The 15652-nt window shown below is 47.4% G+C and overlaps 1 protein-coding gene across 4 annotated transcripts in view; it reads left to right on the forward strand.

Annotated features, from left to right (window-relative positions):
- Positions 1–13626, forward strand: part of LOC149984352 (pleckstrin homology domain-containing family G member 4B-like) — a 132866-nt gene extending 119240 nt beyond the window's left edge. For 3 of the 4 annotated variants that reach the window (XM_090220743.1, XM_090220744.1, XM_090220727.1), the window contains exons 19-25: positions 248–418; positions 703–880; positions 2271–2387; positions 4994–5284; positions 6313–6569; positions 10801–10880; positions 12094–13626. In XM_090220743.1, the coding sequence (XP_090076869.1) occupies positions 248–418; positions 703–880; positions 2271–2387; positions 4994–5284; positions 6313–6569; positions 10801–10845 (1059 nt within the window). In that variant the 3' untranslated portion in view covers positions 10846–10880; positions 12094–13626. The remainder of the gene's footprint in view (positions 1–247; positions 419–702; positions 881–2270; positions 2388–4993; positions 5285–6312; positions 6570–10800; positions 10881–12093) is intronic. The other variant, XM_090220738.1, reaches the window with a different exon arrangement.
- The last annotated feature ends 2026 nt before the right edge of the window (positions 13627–15652 follow it).

Below are 15652 nucleotides of genomic sequence, written 5' to 3' on the forward strand. Positions count from 1 at the left end.
GAGAGACAGAGAGAGAGAGAGAGAGAGAGAGAGAGAGAGACAGAGAGAGAGAGAGAGAGAGACAGAGAGAGACAGAGAGAGAGAGAGAGAGAGAGAGACAGAGAGAGAGAGAGAGAGAGAGAGAGAGAGAGAGACAGAGAGAGAGAGAGGGGAAATAGAAACGTACACATCATGTATAATTATTTGTTTGGAAGAAAATGTCAGAGTAAGTCATGTGAAACGTCTCCTCTGGTCTCTGCTGCTGTAGGTGAACCTGAAGGAACAGGGTCAGCTGAGGTGTCAGGATGAGTTCATCGTGTGGTGTGGCCGCCGGAAGTACCTCCGTCACGTCTTCCTGTTCGAGGACCTCATCCTCTTCAGCAAAAGCAAAAAGATTGAGGGAGGGTACGACCTGTACATCTACAAGCAGTCCTACAAGGTGACAACACACACAGAGGGTTTTAATATGTACTATGAAGTTATGAACTATGAAGTAATATGACGTTCTACCTTAAATCATTTCAGCCAGTTGGCTAACATTATGTGTTCAGGCAGTGATGTTTGTATGGTTTATTGTGAGGTGTGGAACCACAGTTAGCAGGGTTCTCCACAATGGAGGCGCTACACCACTATGTTCAGTTTGCTGTGCCACCATGTGAAGTCTCAAAACCACCACAGTCAGTGTTTTCCTGTAAAGGTGACTGTTTCTGGCTACTCATTCAGACGGCAGAGATAGGAATGACAGAGAGCGTGGGCGACAGCGGGCTGCGTTTCGAGATCTGGTTCCGGAGGAGGAAGTCCCAGGACACGTTCATCCTGCAGGCCGGCTCTGGAGAGGTCAAGGCCGTGTGGACAGCCATCATCGGAAAGATCCTCTGGAGGCAGGCGCTACGAAACAGGGGTGAGGAACCACGGCCACAGAGGGGGAGTCGTGGGTCCTATCTGGACATGAGCTCATCATCTCTGTTGTTGTGTTATGGAACAAGTGATTCCTCTCTATCTCTTGTCTGACCTGAGGCCTGTGTTGATAACCTTCTGTACCATTTATTAAGAGGTGGCATCTCTTGTCTGACCTGAGGCCTGTGTTGATAACCTTCTGTACCATTCATTAAGAGGTGACATGTCTCTTGTCTGACCTGAGGCCTGTGTTGATAACCTTCTGGACCATTCATTATGAGGTGACATGTCTCTTGTCTGACCTGAGGCCTGTGTTGATAACCTTCTGTACCATTCATTATGAGGTGACATGTCTCTTGTCTGACCTGAGGCCTGTGTTGATAACCTTCTGGACCATTCATTATGAGGTGACATGTCTCTTGTCTGACCTGAGGCCTGTGTTGATAACATTCTGTACCATTCATTATGAGGTGACATGTCTCTTGTCTGACCTGAGGCCTGTGTTGATAACCTTCTGGACCATTCATTATGAGGTGACATGTCTCTTGTCTGACCTGAGGCCTGTGTTGATAACCTTCTGTACCATTCATTATGAGGTGACATGTCTCTTGTCTGACCTGAGGCCTGTGTTGATAACCTTCTGTACCATTCATTAAGAGGTGACATGTCTCTTGTCTGACCTGAGGCCTGTGTTGATAACCTTCTGGACCATTCATTATGAGGTGACATGTCTCTTGTCTGACCTGAGGCCTGTGTTGATAACATTCTGTACCATTCATTATGAGGTGACATGTCTCTTGTCTGACCTGAGGCCTGTGTTGATAACCTTCTGGACCATTCATTATGAGGTGACATGTCTCTTGTCTGACCTGAGGCCTGTGTTGATAACATTCTGTACCATTCATTAAGAGGTGGCATGTCTCTTGTCTGACCTGAGGCCTGTGTTGATAACCTTCTGTACCATTCATTATGAGGTGACATGTCTCTTGTCTGGCCTGAGGCCTGTGTTGATAACATTCTGTACCATTCATTAAGAGGTGACATGTCTCTTGTCTGACCTGAGGCCTGTGTTGATAACCTTCTGGACCATTCATTATGAGGTGACATGTCTCTTGTCTGACCTGAGGCCTGTGTTGATAACCTTCTGTACCATTCATTATGAGGTGACATGTCTCTTGTCTGACCTGAGGCCTGTGTTGATAACCTTCTGGACCATTCATTATGAGGTGACATGTCTCTTGTCTGACCTGAGGTCTGTGTTGATAACCTTCTGGACCATTCATTATGAGGTGACTTGTCTGGTTCTAGTTCAAGTCAACCTCAGGTACATCAAATGGAACCTCTCATTGTGTGTCTGATTGAGGGTCATAACGTGTTTATTCTCTTGACTACAGAGGTGCGCTTGAAAGAGATGGTTTCCATGGGGATTGGCAGCAAGCCTTTCATGGACATCAAGCCTAGTGATGCTGCCATTAGTGACCGAGCCATTGATTACATCATGAAGGGGTCAGGTGAGCTGTCGCTACGATATGTTATGATAACCTAATTTGCCTGGAAATTATTTTTGTGAGGTTAGCATACAAAATCCACAAAATAAATCTCTCTCTATCACTCCCTCTCACTCTCTCTCTCTCTTTCTTTGTTTCTCTCTGTTTGCTGAATGTGACTTTCAACAACATGTCTGCCAATGCAGCTGCTGATGAGAAAGGCTGATTTGTAAATGCTCTCTCTGCCAGGATAGGGGTGCGTTGTCAAGTTGACTGAATCAAAACACAACATCTCAACATCTCAGAGCACATCTACCCTGTTCTCCTCCTTTAAACCCTTGAGATGTTCTGTTCCAGCTGAAATATCCTCTCAGAGTCTACATCTACACTCCTACTCCACCAGACAGCTGTTGTGTACTGACACAGTGTCCTGTTAGCAGGAATGAGGTTGTCTGGACTTGTCTGTCGCAGGTGATTTGTTGCATGGCAGATATCAAAGGATGTTGAAGTTAATGCAGCAGATGGAGTCAGAGCTGAAGTTAATGCAGCAGGTGGAGTCAGAGCTGAAGTTAAAGCAGCAGGTGGAGTCAGAGCTGAAGGTAAAGCAGCAGGTGGAGTCAGAGCTGAAGGTAAAGCAGCAGGGGGAGTCAGAGCTGAAGTTAATGCAGCAGGTGGAGTCAGAGCTGAAGTTAATGCAGCAGGTGGAGTCAGAGCTGAAGTTAATATAGCAGGGGGAGTCAGAGCTGAAGTTAATGCAGCAGAGGGAGTCAGAGCTGAAGTTAATGCAGCAGGTGGAGTCAGAGCTGAAGTTAATGCAGCAGGTGGAGTCAGAGCTGAAGTTAAAGCAGCAGGGGGAGTCAGAGCTGAAGTTAAAGCAGCAGGTGGAGTCAGAGCTGAAGTTAATGCAGCAGGTGGAGTCAGAGCTGAAGTTAAAGCAGCAGGGGGAGTCAGAGCTGAAGTTAATGCAGCAGATGGAGTCAGAGCTGAAGTTAATGCAGCAGATGGAGTCAGAGCTGAAGTTAATGCAGCAGGGGGAGTCAGAGCTGAAGTTAAAGCAGCAGGTGGAGTCAGAGCTGAAGGTAAAGCAGCAGGTGGAGGCAGAGCTGAAGTTAATGCAGCAGGTGGAGTCAGAGCTGAAGTTAATGCAGCAGGTGGAGTCAGAGCTGAAGTTAATATAGCAGGGGGAGTCAGAGCTGAAGTTAATGCAGCAGAGGGAGTCAGAGCTGAAGTTAATGCAGCAGGTGGAGTCAGAGCTGAAGTTAATGCAGCAGGTGGAGTCAGAGCTGAAGTTAAAGCAGCAGGGGGAGTCAGAGCTGAAGTTAAAGCAGCAGGTGGAGTCAGAGCTGAAGTTAATGCAGCAGGTGGAGTCAGAGCTGAAGTTAAAGCAGCAGGGGGAGTCAGAGCTGAAGTTAATGCAGCAGATGGAGTCAGAGCTGAAGTTAATGCAGCAGATGGAGTCAGAGCTGAAGTTAATGCAGCAGGGGGAGTCAGAGCTGAAGTTAATATAGCAGGGGGAGTCAGAGCTGAAGTTAATGCAGCAGAGGGAGTCAGAGCTTAAGTTAATGCAGCAGGGGGAGTCAGAGCTGAAGTTAATGCAGCAGGTGGAGTCAGAGCTGAAGTTAAATCAGCAGGTGGAGTCAGAGCTGAAGTTAAATCAGCAGGTGGAGTCAGAGCTGAAGTTAAATCAGCAGGTGGAGTCAGAGCTGAAGTTAATGCAGTAGGTGGAGTCAGAGCTGAAGTTAATGCAGCAGAGGGAGTCAGAGCTGAAGTTAATGCAGCAGGTGGAGTCAGAGCTGAAGTTAATGCAGCAGAGGGAGTCAGAGCTGAAGTTTTGTGATTTTGTACACAAAGAATACAAAACAAACACAATGAACTCAAACACTAGACACAATGTAGCATCAACTCAAACACTAGACACAATGTAGCATCAACTCAAACACTAGACACAATGTAGCATCAACTCAAACACTAGACACAATGTAACATGTACAGCTCAGATAAGACAAACAAGAGGAAGAATAGGAACGTGCTCTGCATTACCCCATGCTAGACTGACTGTCTGGCTAGTGTACTGTCCTCTCCTCTAACGTTACCTCACTGACAATGTTGTGTGTATACTCTTCAGAACTGTGTTCTATGGTTGTCCCGGAGTAGCCTGATACCTCCTGTATTCTGTGGTTGTCCCGGAGTAGCCTGATACCTCCTGTATTCTGTGGTTGTCCCGGAGTAGCCTGATACCTCCTGTATTCTGTGGTTGTCCCGGAGTAGCCTGATACCTCCTGTGTTCTGTGGTTGTCCCGGAGTAGCCTGATACCTCCTGTATTCTGTGGTTGTCCCGGAGTAGCCTGATACCTCCTGTATTCTGTGGTTGTCCCGAGTAGCCTGAAACCTCCTGTATTCTGTGGTTGTCCCGGAGTAGCCTGATACCTCCTGTATTCTGTGGTTGTCCCGGTGTAGCCTGATACCTCCTGTATTCTGTGGTTGTCCCGGAGTAGCCTGATACCTCCTGTATTCTGTGGTTGTCCCGGAGTAGCCTCATACCTCCTTCCACGGAGACATGATCCATAGATAGAAATGTGTACAGTGAAATGTTCATGTTCTCTACCCAATCTTTCCTTCTCTCCCTCCAGAGTCCAGGACCAGGGCGTCCATCGCGGTGTCCTCCTTCGACCACTCCACGCCCTTTAAGCGGCCTCACTCCACCATCTCCAACAGTAGCACCTCCTCTTCCTCCTCCCAGTCCTCTTCCTCACTGCTGGGCTCCCTCAACCTGCACCTGTATCCCTCGCCTGCTCACCAGCACCCCCAAGCCCACCAGCACCCCTACCCCCTGGGCAGCGTACCCTCCTTCAGCCACTGGCCCTACGACTGCATTGAGGAGGACGAGCTGGAGCAGGACACGGGCAGCCAGCCTTCTATGAGTGAGTGACAGACAGCCTTCTGTGAGTGAGTGAGTGAGTGAGTGAGTGAGTGAGTGAGTGACAGACAGACAGCCTTCTATGAGTGAGTGACAGACAGCCTTCTGTGAGTGAGTGACAGACAGCCTTCTGTGAGTGAGTGAGTGAGTGAGTGAGTGAGTGAGTGAGTGAGTGAGTGAGTGAGTGACAGACAGACAGCCTTCTGTGAGTTATTGAGTGAGTGAGTGAGTGACAGACAGCCTTCTGTGAGTTATTGAGTGAGTGAATGAGTGAGGTGAGTGAATAAGTGAGTGAGTGAGTGAGTGGGTGAGTGACAGACAGCCTTCTGAGTGAGTGAGTGAGTGACAGACAGCCTTCTGTGAGTGAGTGAGTGAGTGAGTGAGTGAGTGAGTGACAGACAGACAGCCTTCTATGAGTGAGTGACAGACAGCCTTCTGTGAGTGAGTGACAGACAGCCTTCTGTGAGTGAGTGAGTGAGTGAGTGAGTGAGTGAGTGAGTGAGTGAGTGAGTGAGTGAGTGAGTGAGTGACAGACAGCCTTCTGTGAGTTATTGAGTGAGTGAATGAGTGAGGTGAGTGAATAAGTGAGTTATTGAGTGAGTGAGTGAGTGACTGAGTGAGTGACTGAGTGAGTGACTGAGTGAGTGAGTGACAGGTATCCATGGCTGAATCCCAAATGGCACCCTCTTCTCTATTTAGTGCACTACATTTAGTGCACTACATTTAACCAGAGCCCTATACGTCTTGGTCAACCGTAGTGCACTATATAGGGAATAGGGAGCCATCTGGTATGCATCCCATGTCCTCGTCTTAAAGTGTCTTACTGTCCCTATCACATTACTAAGGATGTCTAATTCCTCTTTGAAACTGTGGTCCTGTTCCTCTCTGTCCCCCTGAAAGTCTCCCTGAAAGTCCCCCTGAAAGTCTCCCTGAAAGTCTCCCTGAAAGTCTCCCTGAAAGTCCCCCTGAAAGTCTCCCTGAAAGTCTCCCTAAACTAAATGACTATTGTATCTTCTGTGTGTTGTCCAACAGTCACAGAGAGCTCTGGGGAGACATCGTCCCAGTGTACCTCCAGTGACAGTGTGATGGGGCTGAGCAGCCTCTCCCTCCCCATCCCAGGCCACGGCCGCCCCAACATCATCATCGACGCCTTACCCAGCAACTCCACTTCCTCCTTCCTGTGTTCGTCCACGCCTCCCGGCTCCTCCCACCCTCAGATGGCCCCTCCCCCAGCCCTGTTCCCTAAGGACCAGGTTCTCCAAGCCCAGGGCAGCGCCTTCATCACAGCAGTGAGTAGAATGGTGGTTTTTACACATAATAGTGACATTGTGTAGACGAGTTTAAAGTAGCTAACAGACGTGGGTTCAAATACTATATGAAATAATTTCAAATAGTTAATCTGTGCTTTATTGATCATACTTAATCTGTGCTTGATTAATCTTGCTTCGTTTAATGGATTATTAGAATAGTCCAAAGCACTTCAGGCAGACTAGACTAGACTAAATGCTCAAGTCATGAAAAAATTTAAAATAGTATTTGAACCCAGGTTTGGTGGGTCGGTAAAATATCTCTGTTCTTGCGCTGATTGCTGAATACTCTCTGTTGAAGTGGAGTATCTTCTGAAGGTTTTTATACACTAGGACATGAAGGATTCTGTTTATTCAGAGGTTTCCTAACTCATCCACTGTCATCCAACATCATCCTGTCCAATCAGGTTTCCTAACTCACCCACTGTCATCCAACATCATCCTGTCCAATCAGGTTTCCTAACCCACCCACTGTCATCCAACATCATCCTGTCCAATAAGGTTTCCTAACCCGCCCACTGTCATCCAACATCATCCTGTCCAATCAGGTTTCCTAACCCACCCACTGTCAGCCAACATCATCCTGTCCAATCAGGTTTCCTAACTCACCCACTGTCATCCAACATCATCCTGTCCAATAAGGTTTCCTAACCCACCCACTGTCATCCAACATCATCCTGTCCAATCAGGTTTCCTAACCCACCCACTGTCATCCAACATCATCCTGTCCAATCAGGTTTCCTAACTCACCCACTGTCATCCAACATCATCCTGTCCAATCAGGTTTCCTAACCCACCCACTGTCATCCAACATCATCCTGTCCAATCAGGTTTCCTAACCCACCCACTGTCATCCAACATCATCCTGTCCAATCAGGTTTCCTAACTCACCCACTGTCATCCAACATCATCCTGTCCAATCAGGTTTCCTAACCCACCCACTGTCATCCAACATCATCCTGTCCAATCAGGTTTCCTAACCCACCCACTGTCATCCAACATCATCCTGTCCAATCAGGTTTCCTAACCCACCCACTGTCATCCAACATCATCCTGTCCAATAAGGTTTCCTAACCCACCCACTGTCATCCAACATCATCCTGTCCAATCAGGTTTCCTAACCCACCCACTGTCATCCAACATCATCCTGTCCAATAAGGTTTCCTAACCCACCCACTGTCATCCAACATCATCCTGTCCAATAAGGTTTCCTAACTCACCCACTGTCATCCAACATCATCCTGTCCAATAAGGTTTCCTAACCCACCCACTGTCATCCAACATCATCCTGTCCAATCAGGTTTCCTAACCCACCCACTGTCATCCAACATCATCCTGTCCAATCAGGTTTCCTAACTCACCCACTGTCATCCAACATCATCCTGTCCAATCAGGTTTCCTAACCCACCCACTGTCATCCAACATCATCCTGTCCAATCAGGTTTCCTAACCCACCCACTGTCATCCAACATCATCCTGTCCAATCAGGTTTCCTAACCCACCCACTGTCATCCAACATCATCCTGTCCAATCAGGTTTCCTAACCCACCCACTGTCATCCAACATCATCCTGTCCAATCAGGTTTCCTAACTCACCCACTGTCATCCAACATCATCCTGTCCAATCAGGTTTCCTAACCCGCCCACTGTCATCCAACATCATCCTGTCCAATCAGGTTTCCTAACCCGCCCACTGTCATCCAACATCATCCTGTCCAATCAGGTTTCCTAACCCACCCACTGTCATCCAACATCATCCTGTCCAATCAGGTTTCCTAACCCACCCACTGTCATCCAACATCATCCTGTCCAATCAGGTTTCCTAACCCACCCACTGTCATCCAACATCATCCTGTCCAATCAGGTTTCCTAACCCACCCACTGTCATCCAACATCATCCTGTCCAATCAGGTTTCCTAACCCACCCACTGTCATCCAACATCATCCTGTCCAATCAGGTTTCCTAACCCACCCACTGTCATCCAACATCATCCTGTCCAATCAGGTTTCCTAACCCACCCACTGTCATCCAACATCATCCTGTCCAATCAGGTTTCCTAACTCACCCACTGTCATCCAACATCATCCTGTCCTATCAGGTTTCCTAACCCACCCACTGTCATCCAACATCATCCTGTCCAATCAGGTTTCCTAACCCACCCACTGTCATCCAACATCATCCTGTCCAATCAGGTTTCCTAACCCACCCACTGTCATCCAACATCATCCTGTCCAATAAGGTTTCCTAACTCACCCACTGTCATCCAACATCATCCTGTCCAATCAGGTTTCCTAACCCACCCACTGTCATCCAACATCATCCTGTCCAATCAGGTTTCCCAACCCACCCACTGTCATCCAACATCATCCTGTCCAATCAGGTTTCCTAACCCACCCACTGTCATCCAACATCATCCTGTCCAATCAGGTTTCCTAACCCACCCACTGTCATCCAACATCATCCTGTCCAATAAGGTTTCCTAACTCACCCACTGTCATCCAACATCATTCTGTCCAATCAGGTTTCCTAACCCACCCACTGTCATCCAACATCATCCTGTCCAATCAGGTTTCCTAACTCACCCACTGTCATCCAACATCATCCTGTCCAATCAGGTTTCCTAACTCACCCACTGTCATCCAACATCATCCTGTCCAATCAGGTTTCCTAACTCACCCACTGTCATCCAACATCATCCTGTCCAATCAGGTTTCCTAACTCACCCACTGTCATCCAACATCATCCTGTCCAATCAGGTTTCCTAACCCACCCACTGTCATCCAACATCATCCTGTCCAATCAGGTTTCCTAACTCACCCACTGTCATCCAACATCATCCTGTCCAATCAGGTTTCCTAACCCACCCACTGTCATCCAACATCATCCTGTCCAATCAGGTTTCCTAACCCACCCACTGTCATCCAACATCATCCTGTCCAATCAGGTTTCCTAACCCACCCACTGTCATCCAACATCATCCTGTCCAATCAGGTTTCCTAACCCACCCACTGTCATCCAACATCATCCTGTCCAATAAGGTTTCCTAACTCACCCACTGTCATCCAACATCATCCTGTCCAATAAGGTTTCCTAACCCACCCACTGTCATCCAACATCATCCTGTCCAATCAGGTTTCCTAACCCACCCACTGTCATCCAACATCATCCTGTCCAATAAGGTTTCCTAACCCACCCACTGTCATCCAACATCATCCTGTCCAATCAGGTTTCCTAACCCACCCACTGTCATCCAACATCATCCTGTCCAATAAAGTTTCCCAACCCACCCACTGTCATCCAACATCATCCTGTCCAATCAGGTTTCCCAACCCACCCACTGTCATCCAACATCATCCTGTCCAATCAGGTTTCCTAACCCACCCACTGTCATCCAACATCATCCTGTCCAATCAGGTTTCCTAACCCACCCACTGTCATCCAACATCATCCTGTCCTATCAGGTTTCCTAACCCACCCACTGTCATCCAACATCATCCTGTCCAATCAGGTTTCCTAACCCGCCCACTGTCATCCAACATCATCCTGTCCAATCAGGTTTCCTAACCCACCCACTGTCATCCAACATCATCCTGTCCAATCAGGTTTCCCAACCCGCCCACTGTCATCCAACATCATCCTGTCCAATCAGGTTTCCTAACCCACCCACTGTCATCCAACATCATCCTGTCCAATCAGGTTTCCTAACCCACCCACTGTCATCCAACATCATCCTGTCCAATCAGGTTTCCTAACCCACCCACTGTCATCCAACATCATCCTGTCCAATCAGGTTTCCTAACCCACCCACTGTCATCCAACATCATCCTGTCCAATCAGGTTTCCTAACCCACCCACTGTCATCCAACATCATCCTGTCCAATCAGGTTTCCTAACCCACCCACTGTCATCCAACATCATCCTGTCCAATCAGGTTTCCTAACCTGCCACTGTCATCCAACATCATCCTGTCCAATCAGGTTTCCTAACCCGCCCACTGTCATCCAACATAATCCTGTCCAATCAGGTTTCCTAACCCGCCCACTGTCATCCAACATCATCCTGTCCAATCAGGTTTCCTAACCCACCCACTGTCATCCAACATCATCCTGTCCAATCAGTCATGTCATTCCAGTGAAGAGTGAACATTGCAGCCATTGGCTCTCCCTGGTTTCTCTCTCACCAGCATTTTGTGTGTTGTTTTGTTTTTGCCAGAGCAAGACCTCTCATATTACAATAGGCCTCTCTACAGTGGTCTGACTCACAGAGCGAGAGAGAGAGGGCTGTTTAGCTCAGTAAGTAATTGGGTCTGGCCAGAGTGAGCGTGGTCTGTGTCGTGGTGTTCTGTTTGGTTCACAGCCTTATTAACAACTGTGGGGATCTCCCTATGTCCGTACCATGAATACAAATCTGTGTGCAAACATGCTTTGTGTGCGTGTGTGCGTGTGCGTGTGCGTGTATGTGTGTGTGTGTGTGTGTGTGTGTGTGTGTGTGTGTGTGTGTGTGTGTGCATGGCAGTGTCCTGCTAGGGTTAAATGACTGCTGTGTTGGTCCAGGAGTTTCCCCTGACCATGTAACCTGACCAGTTCACACTCCGTGTCCTAGTGATGGATGATTTGTTGTGTCAAGCTTTTGGGTTCTCTGGTCCGTCTCTGGTCTCTGGTCTCTGGTTTCATGTCTCAGGTCTCAGGTGTCATGCCTCAGGTCTCAGGTCTCATGTCTCATGTCTCAGGTCTCATGTCTCATGTCTCAGGTCTCTGGTCTCTGGTCTCATGCCTCAGGTCTCAGGTCTCTGGTCTCATGTCTCATGTCTCAGGTCTCTGGTCTCATGTCTCAGGTCTCATGTCTCTGGTCTCTGGTCTCATGTCTCATGTCTCATGTCTCAGGTCTCATGTCTCATGTCTCTGGTCTCTGGTCTCTGGTCTCAGGTCTCATGTCTCTGGTCTCTGGTCTCATGTCTCATGTCTCAGGTCTCATGTCTCTGGTCTCATGCTCCTCTGTGTGCTTCTGCCATGTGTGCTCTAGCATGTTACATAGCTGTATGTTTGCTCTGCTTTTGTTGGCGTTGTTGATGCACGGTCATTATGTTAAAAGGTTCAGTTGTTGTTCATACCTCAGCTCAGCAGCTAGGGGGCAGCAGATCATTGGTGATCGGTTCACTTGTTGTTCATACCTCAGCTCAGCAGCTAGGGGGCAGCAGATCATTGGTGATCGGTTCACTTGTTGTTCATACCTCAGCTCAGCAGCTAGGAGGCAGCAGATCATTGGTGCAGAAATCTGTTATAATAAAAAGTTATGACAGTACTACATTGTAATCGTCTACTCTTACAGTCAGTCATAAGACGTCAAAGGAGCCTAATCAATAGATGTACAGTCTAGATGTTAGACAGTCATGTTAAATCAACCTTTCTCTAGCTCAGTAGTAACCAGTTGGGGTTGGACATTTACAATGTTTGACAGTTTGTGAATCCTTTTTGTTAACCCTGTCAATGTGTCTTCCTCTTCTAGCTGTGATGCCACTGCACTGAGAACTGGTGTTACGGAGGATCAGTAAGGACTTGAGTGAGGAAGCTATCCTGTTAAGCATGCTCAGTGACGCCTGTAACACTGGGCACTCTACTGTGTCTCTACTGGACTCTACTGTGTCTCTACTGGATTCTACTGTGTCTCTACTGGACTCTACTGTGTCTCTATTGGACTCTACTGGTCTCTACTGGACTCTACTGTGCCTCTACTGGTCTCTACTGTGTCTCTACTGGACTCTACTGAACTACTGGACTCTACTGTGTCTCTACTTGTCTCTACTGTGTATCCACTGGACTCTACTGGACTACTGGTCTCTACTGGACTCTACTGGACTCTACTGGTATCTACTGGACTCTACTGGACTCTACTGGTATCTACTGGACTCTACTGGACTCTACTGGACTACTGGTCTCCACTCTGTCTCCACTGGACTCCACTGGACTCCACTGGACTCTACTGGTATCTACTGGACTCTACTGGACTCTACTGGTATCTACTTGACTCTACTGGACTCTACTGGACTACTGGTCTCCACTCTGTCTCCACTGGACTCTACTGTGTCTTGACTGGACTCTGCTGGATTCTACTGGTCTCTCTGGACTCTACTGTGTCTTGACTGGTCTCTCTGGACTCTACTGTGTCTCTACTGGACTCTACTGGACTACTGTTCTCCACTCTGTCTCCACTGGACTCTACTGTGTCTTGACTGGACTCTACTGGAATCTACTGTGTCTCTACTGGTCTCTACTGGACTCTACTGGTCTCTACTGTGTCTCTACTGGTCTCTACTGGACTCTACTGGACTCTACTGGACTCTTGACTGGACTCTTGACTGGACTCTACTGTGTCTCTACTGTGTCTCTACTGGACTCTACTGGACTCTACTGGTCTCTACTGTCTCTACTGGACTCTTGACTGGACTCTACTGGATTCTGAAAACAACAGACACATAACAGACCACTCTGACAACAGACACACAACAGACCACTCTGACAACAGACACACAACAGACCACTCTGACAACAGACACACAACAGACCACTCTGACAACAGACACACAACAGACCACTATGACAACAGACACACAACAGACCACTCTGACAACAGACACACAACAGACCACTCTGATAACAGACACACAACAGACCACTCTGACAACAGACACACAACAGACCACTCTGACAACAGACACACAACAGACCACTCTGACAACAGACACACAACAGACCACTATGACAACAGACACACAACAGACCACTCTGACAACAGACACACAACAGACCACTCTGACAACAGACACACAACAGACCACTCTGACAACAGACACACAACAGACCACTCTGACAACAGACACACAACAGACCACTATGACAACAGACACACAACAGACCACTCTGACAGCAACAGACACTCGCCGTTGAGACCGATGGCCTTTGGCATTTCAGAACGATGTATTGAAAATGTAACATTGCTATGTATGCAGTACTTAAAGAAATAGTTTCACCAATGCTGGTACGTCGCGTTCTGACTGTATATGTGTTTTAATGAACTAGATATGTATCACTGTTTATAATGTAGAATATTTGTTTTATTATGTCTTATTCAAGGAAGCAAACAGATGGAAAGTACTCAGCAGACAGCCAGACAGACGCTAGTGGGGATTCACTACCAGCTATTCAGCAGACAGCCAGACAGACGCTAGTGGGGATTCACTACCAGCTATTCAGCAGACAGCCAGACAGACGCTAGTGGGGATTCACTACCAGCTATTCAGCAGACAGCCAGACAGACGCTAGTGGGGATTCACTACCAGCTATTCAGCAGACAGCCAGACAGACGCTAGTGGGGATTCACTACCAGCTATTCAGCAGACAGCCAGACAGACGCTAGTGGGGATTCACTACCAGCTATTCAACAGACAGCCAGACAGACGCTAGTGGGGATTCACTACCAGCTATTCAGCAGACAGCCAGACAGACGCTAGTGGGGATTCACTACCAGCTATTCAGCAGACAGCCAGACAGACGCTAGTGGGGATTCACTACCAGCTATTCTGTTAATTAACGCCTCCATCACACTGACAGTATCACTGCATTTTGGTCCACCAGAAGTACATTCATTTCCAATGAAAAGCTGGGTTTGTCCTGCAGCATTGTGTTGCCGAGGCAGTTGCACTGCGTTCTGCGTGATGCACACGTTGGATTTATAGAACTTAATCAAACTGTATGCATCAAACTGTATGTGTAGTCGGCTGGACAGAAACGGTAGCAGAAAGGTGTTGAACTTTTGTTACCCACATATCCAGACGATGCTGCGTAACATTTTGCGCAATGACGCTGTCGGTGTGACCGAGGCGCCAGAACAAGTGACATTTCCCTGTCTCTCTGGCTGTTCTTATCGTTACCAGTACTATGTGTCTCTCTGGCTGTTCTTATCGTTACCAGTACTATGTGTCTCTCTGGCTGTTCTTATCGTTACCAGTACTATGTGTCTCTCTGGCTGTTCTTATCGTTACCAGTACTATGTGTCTCTCTAGCTGTTCTTATCGTTACCAGTACTATGTGTCTCTCTGGCTGTTCTTATCGTTACCAGTACTATGTGTCTCTCTGGCTGTTCTTATCGTTACCAGTACTATGTGTCTCTCTGGCTGTTCTTATCGTTACCAGTACTATGTGTCTCTCTGGCTGTTCTTATCGTTACCAGTACTATGTGTCTCTCTGGCTGTTCTTATCGTTACCAGTACTATGTGTCTCTCTGGCTGTTCTTATCGTTACCAGTACTATGTGTCTCTCTGGCTGTTCTTATCGTTACCAGTACTATGTGTCTCTCTGGCTGTTCTTATCGTTACCAGTACTATGTGTCTGTCTGGCTGTTCTTATCGTTACCAGTACTATGTGTCTCTCTGGCTGTTCTTATCGTTACCAGTACTATGTGTCTCTCTGTACAGAGTATTAAACAGGATATTAAAAAGCTCTTTAATGTTTAGCACCACAGCTACATCTGACATGATATTACTTCAGCTTTTTCCCAATGCCTAATATGGAAATTATTTTTACTCAAACAACAATTACAGTGTTTGAAGCGAGCAAGACAAAGCCCTCTCTCTGGATACCAGTCTGTTAGATGACCAAATGTGAGCAGTTGAAAACAAAAACAACATAGGGGGCTTTGTTTCGAAAATGTCTCTGTTTCAAACTGTCAACTGGTAGGTTTAAGCTATGTACTGATGCTGTCAGCCTTTACAGTTAGCGCCTAAAGCTACTGCTAGATACAGACACACTCTTATCATTAACCACAAACAGACCCCTGCAAACACACACACTGAGATAGATAGAGTCACACAGGAAGAACTGATACTGGTTGAAATAGGGAACAACGAACCAATGAGGAGGTAACGCTAATGAAGAATGGTTGCCTCGACACCTCCGAGAACACAACATGTCCGTGTCCCAAATGGCACCCTATTCCCTACGTTGTTGTGCACTACCATGCCCTGGTCAGAAGTTATGCACTAAATAGGGAATAGGGTGCCATTTGGGAC

The sequence above is a fragment of the Oncorhynchus mykiss genome, chromosome 3 (assembly GCF_057628025.1).
Source record: "Oncorhynchus mykiss isolate SJ-2025 chromosome 3, ASM5762802v1, whole genome shotgun sequence".
NCBI classification, from domain to species: Eukaryota; Metazoa; Chordata; class Actinopteri; order Salmoniformes; family Salmonidae; genus Oncorhynchus; species Oncorhynchus mykiss.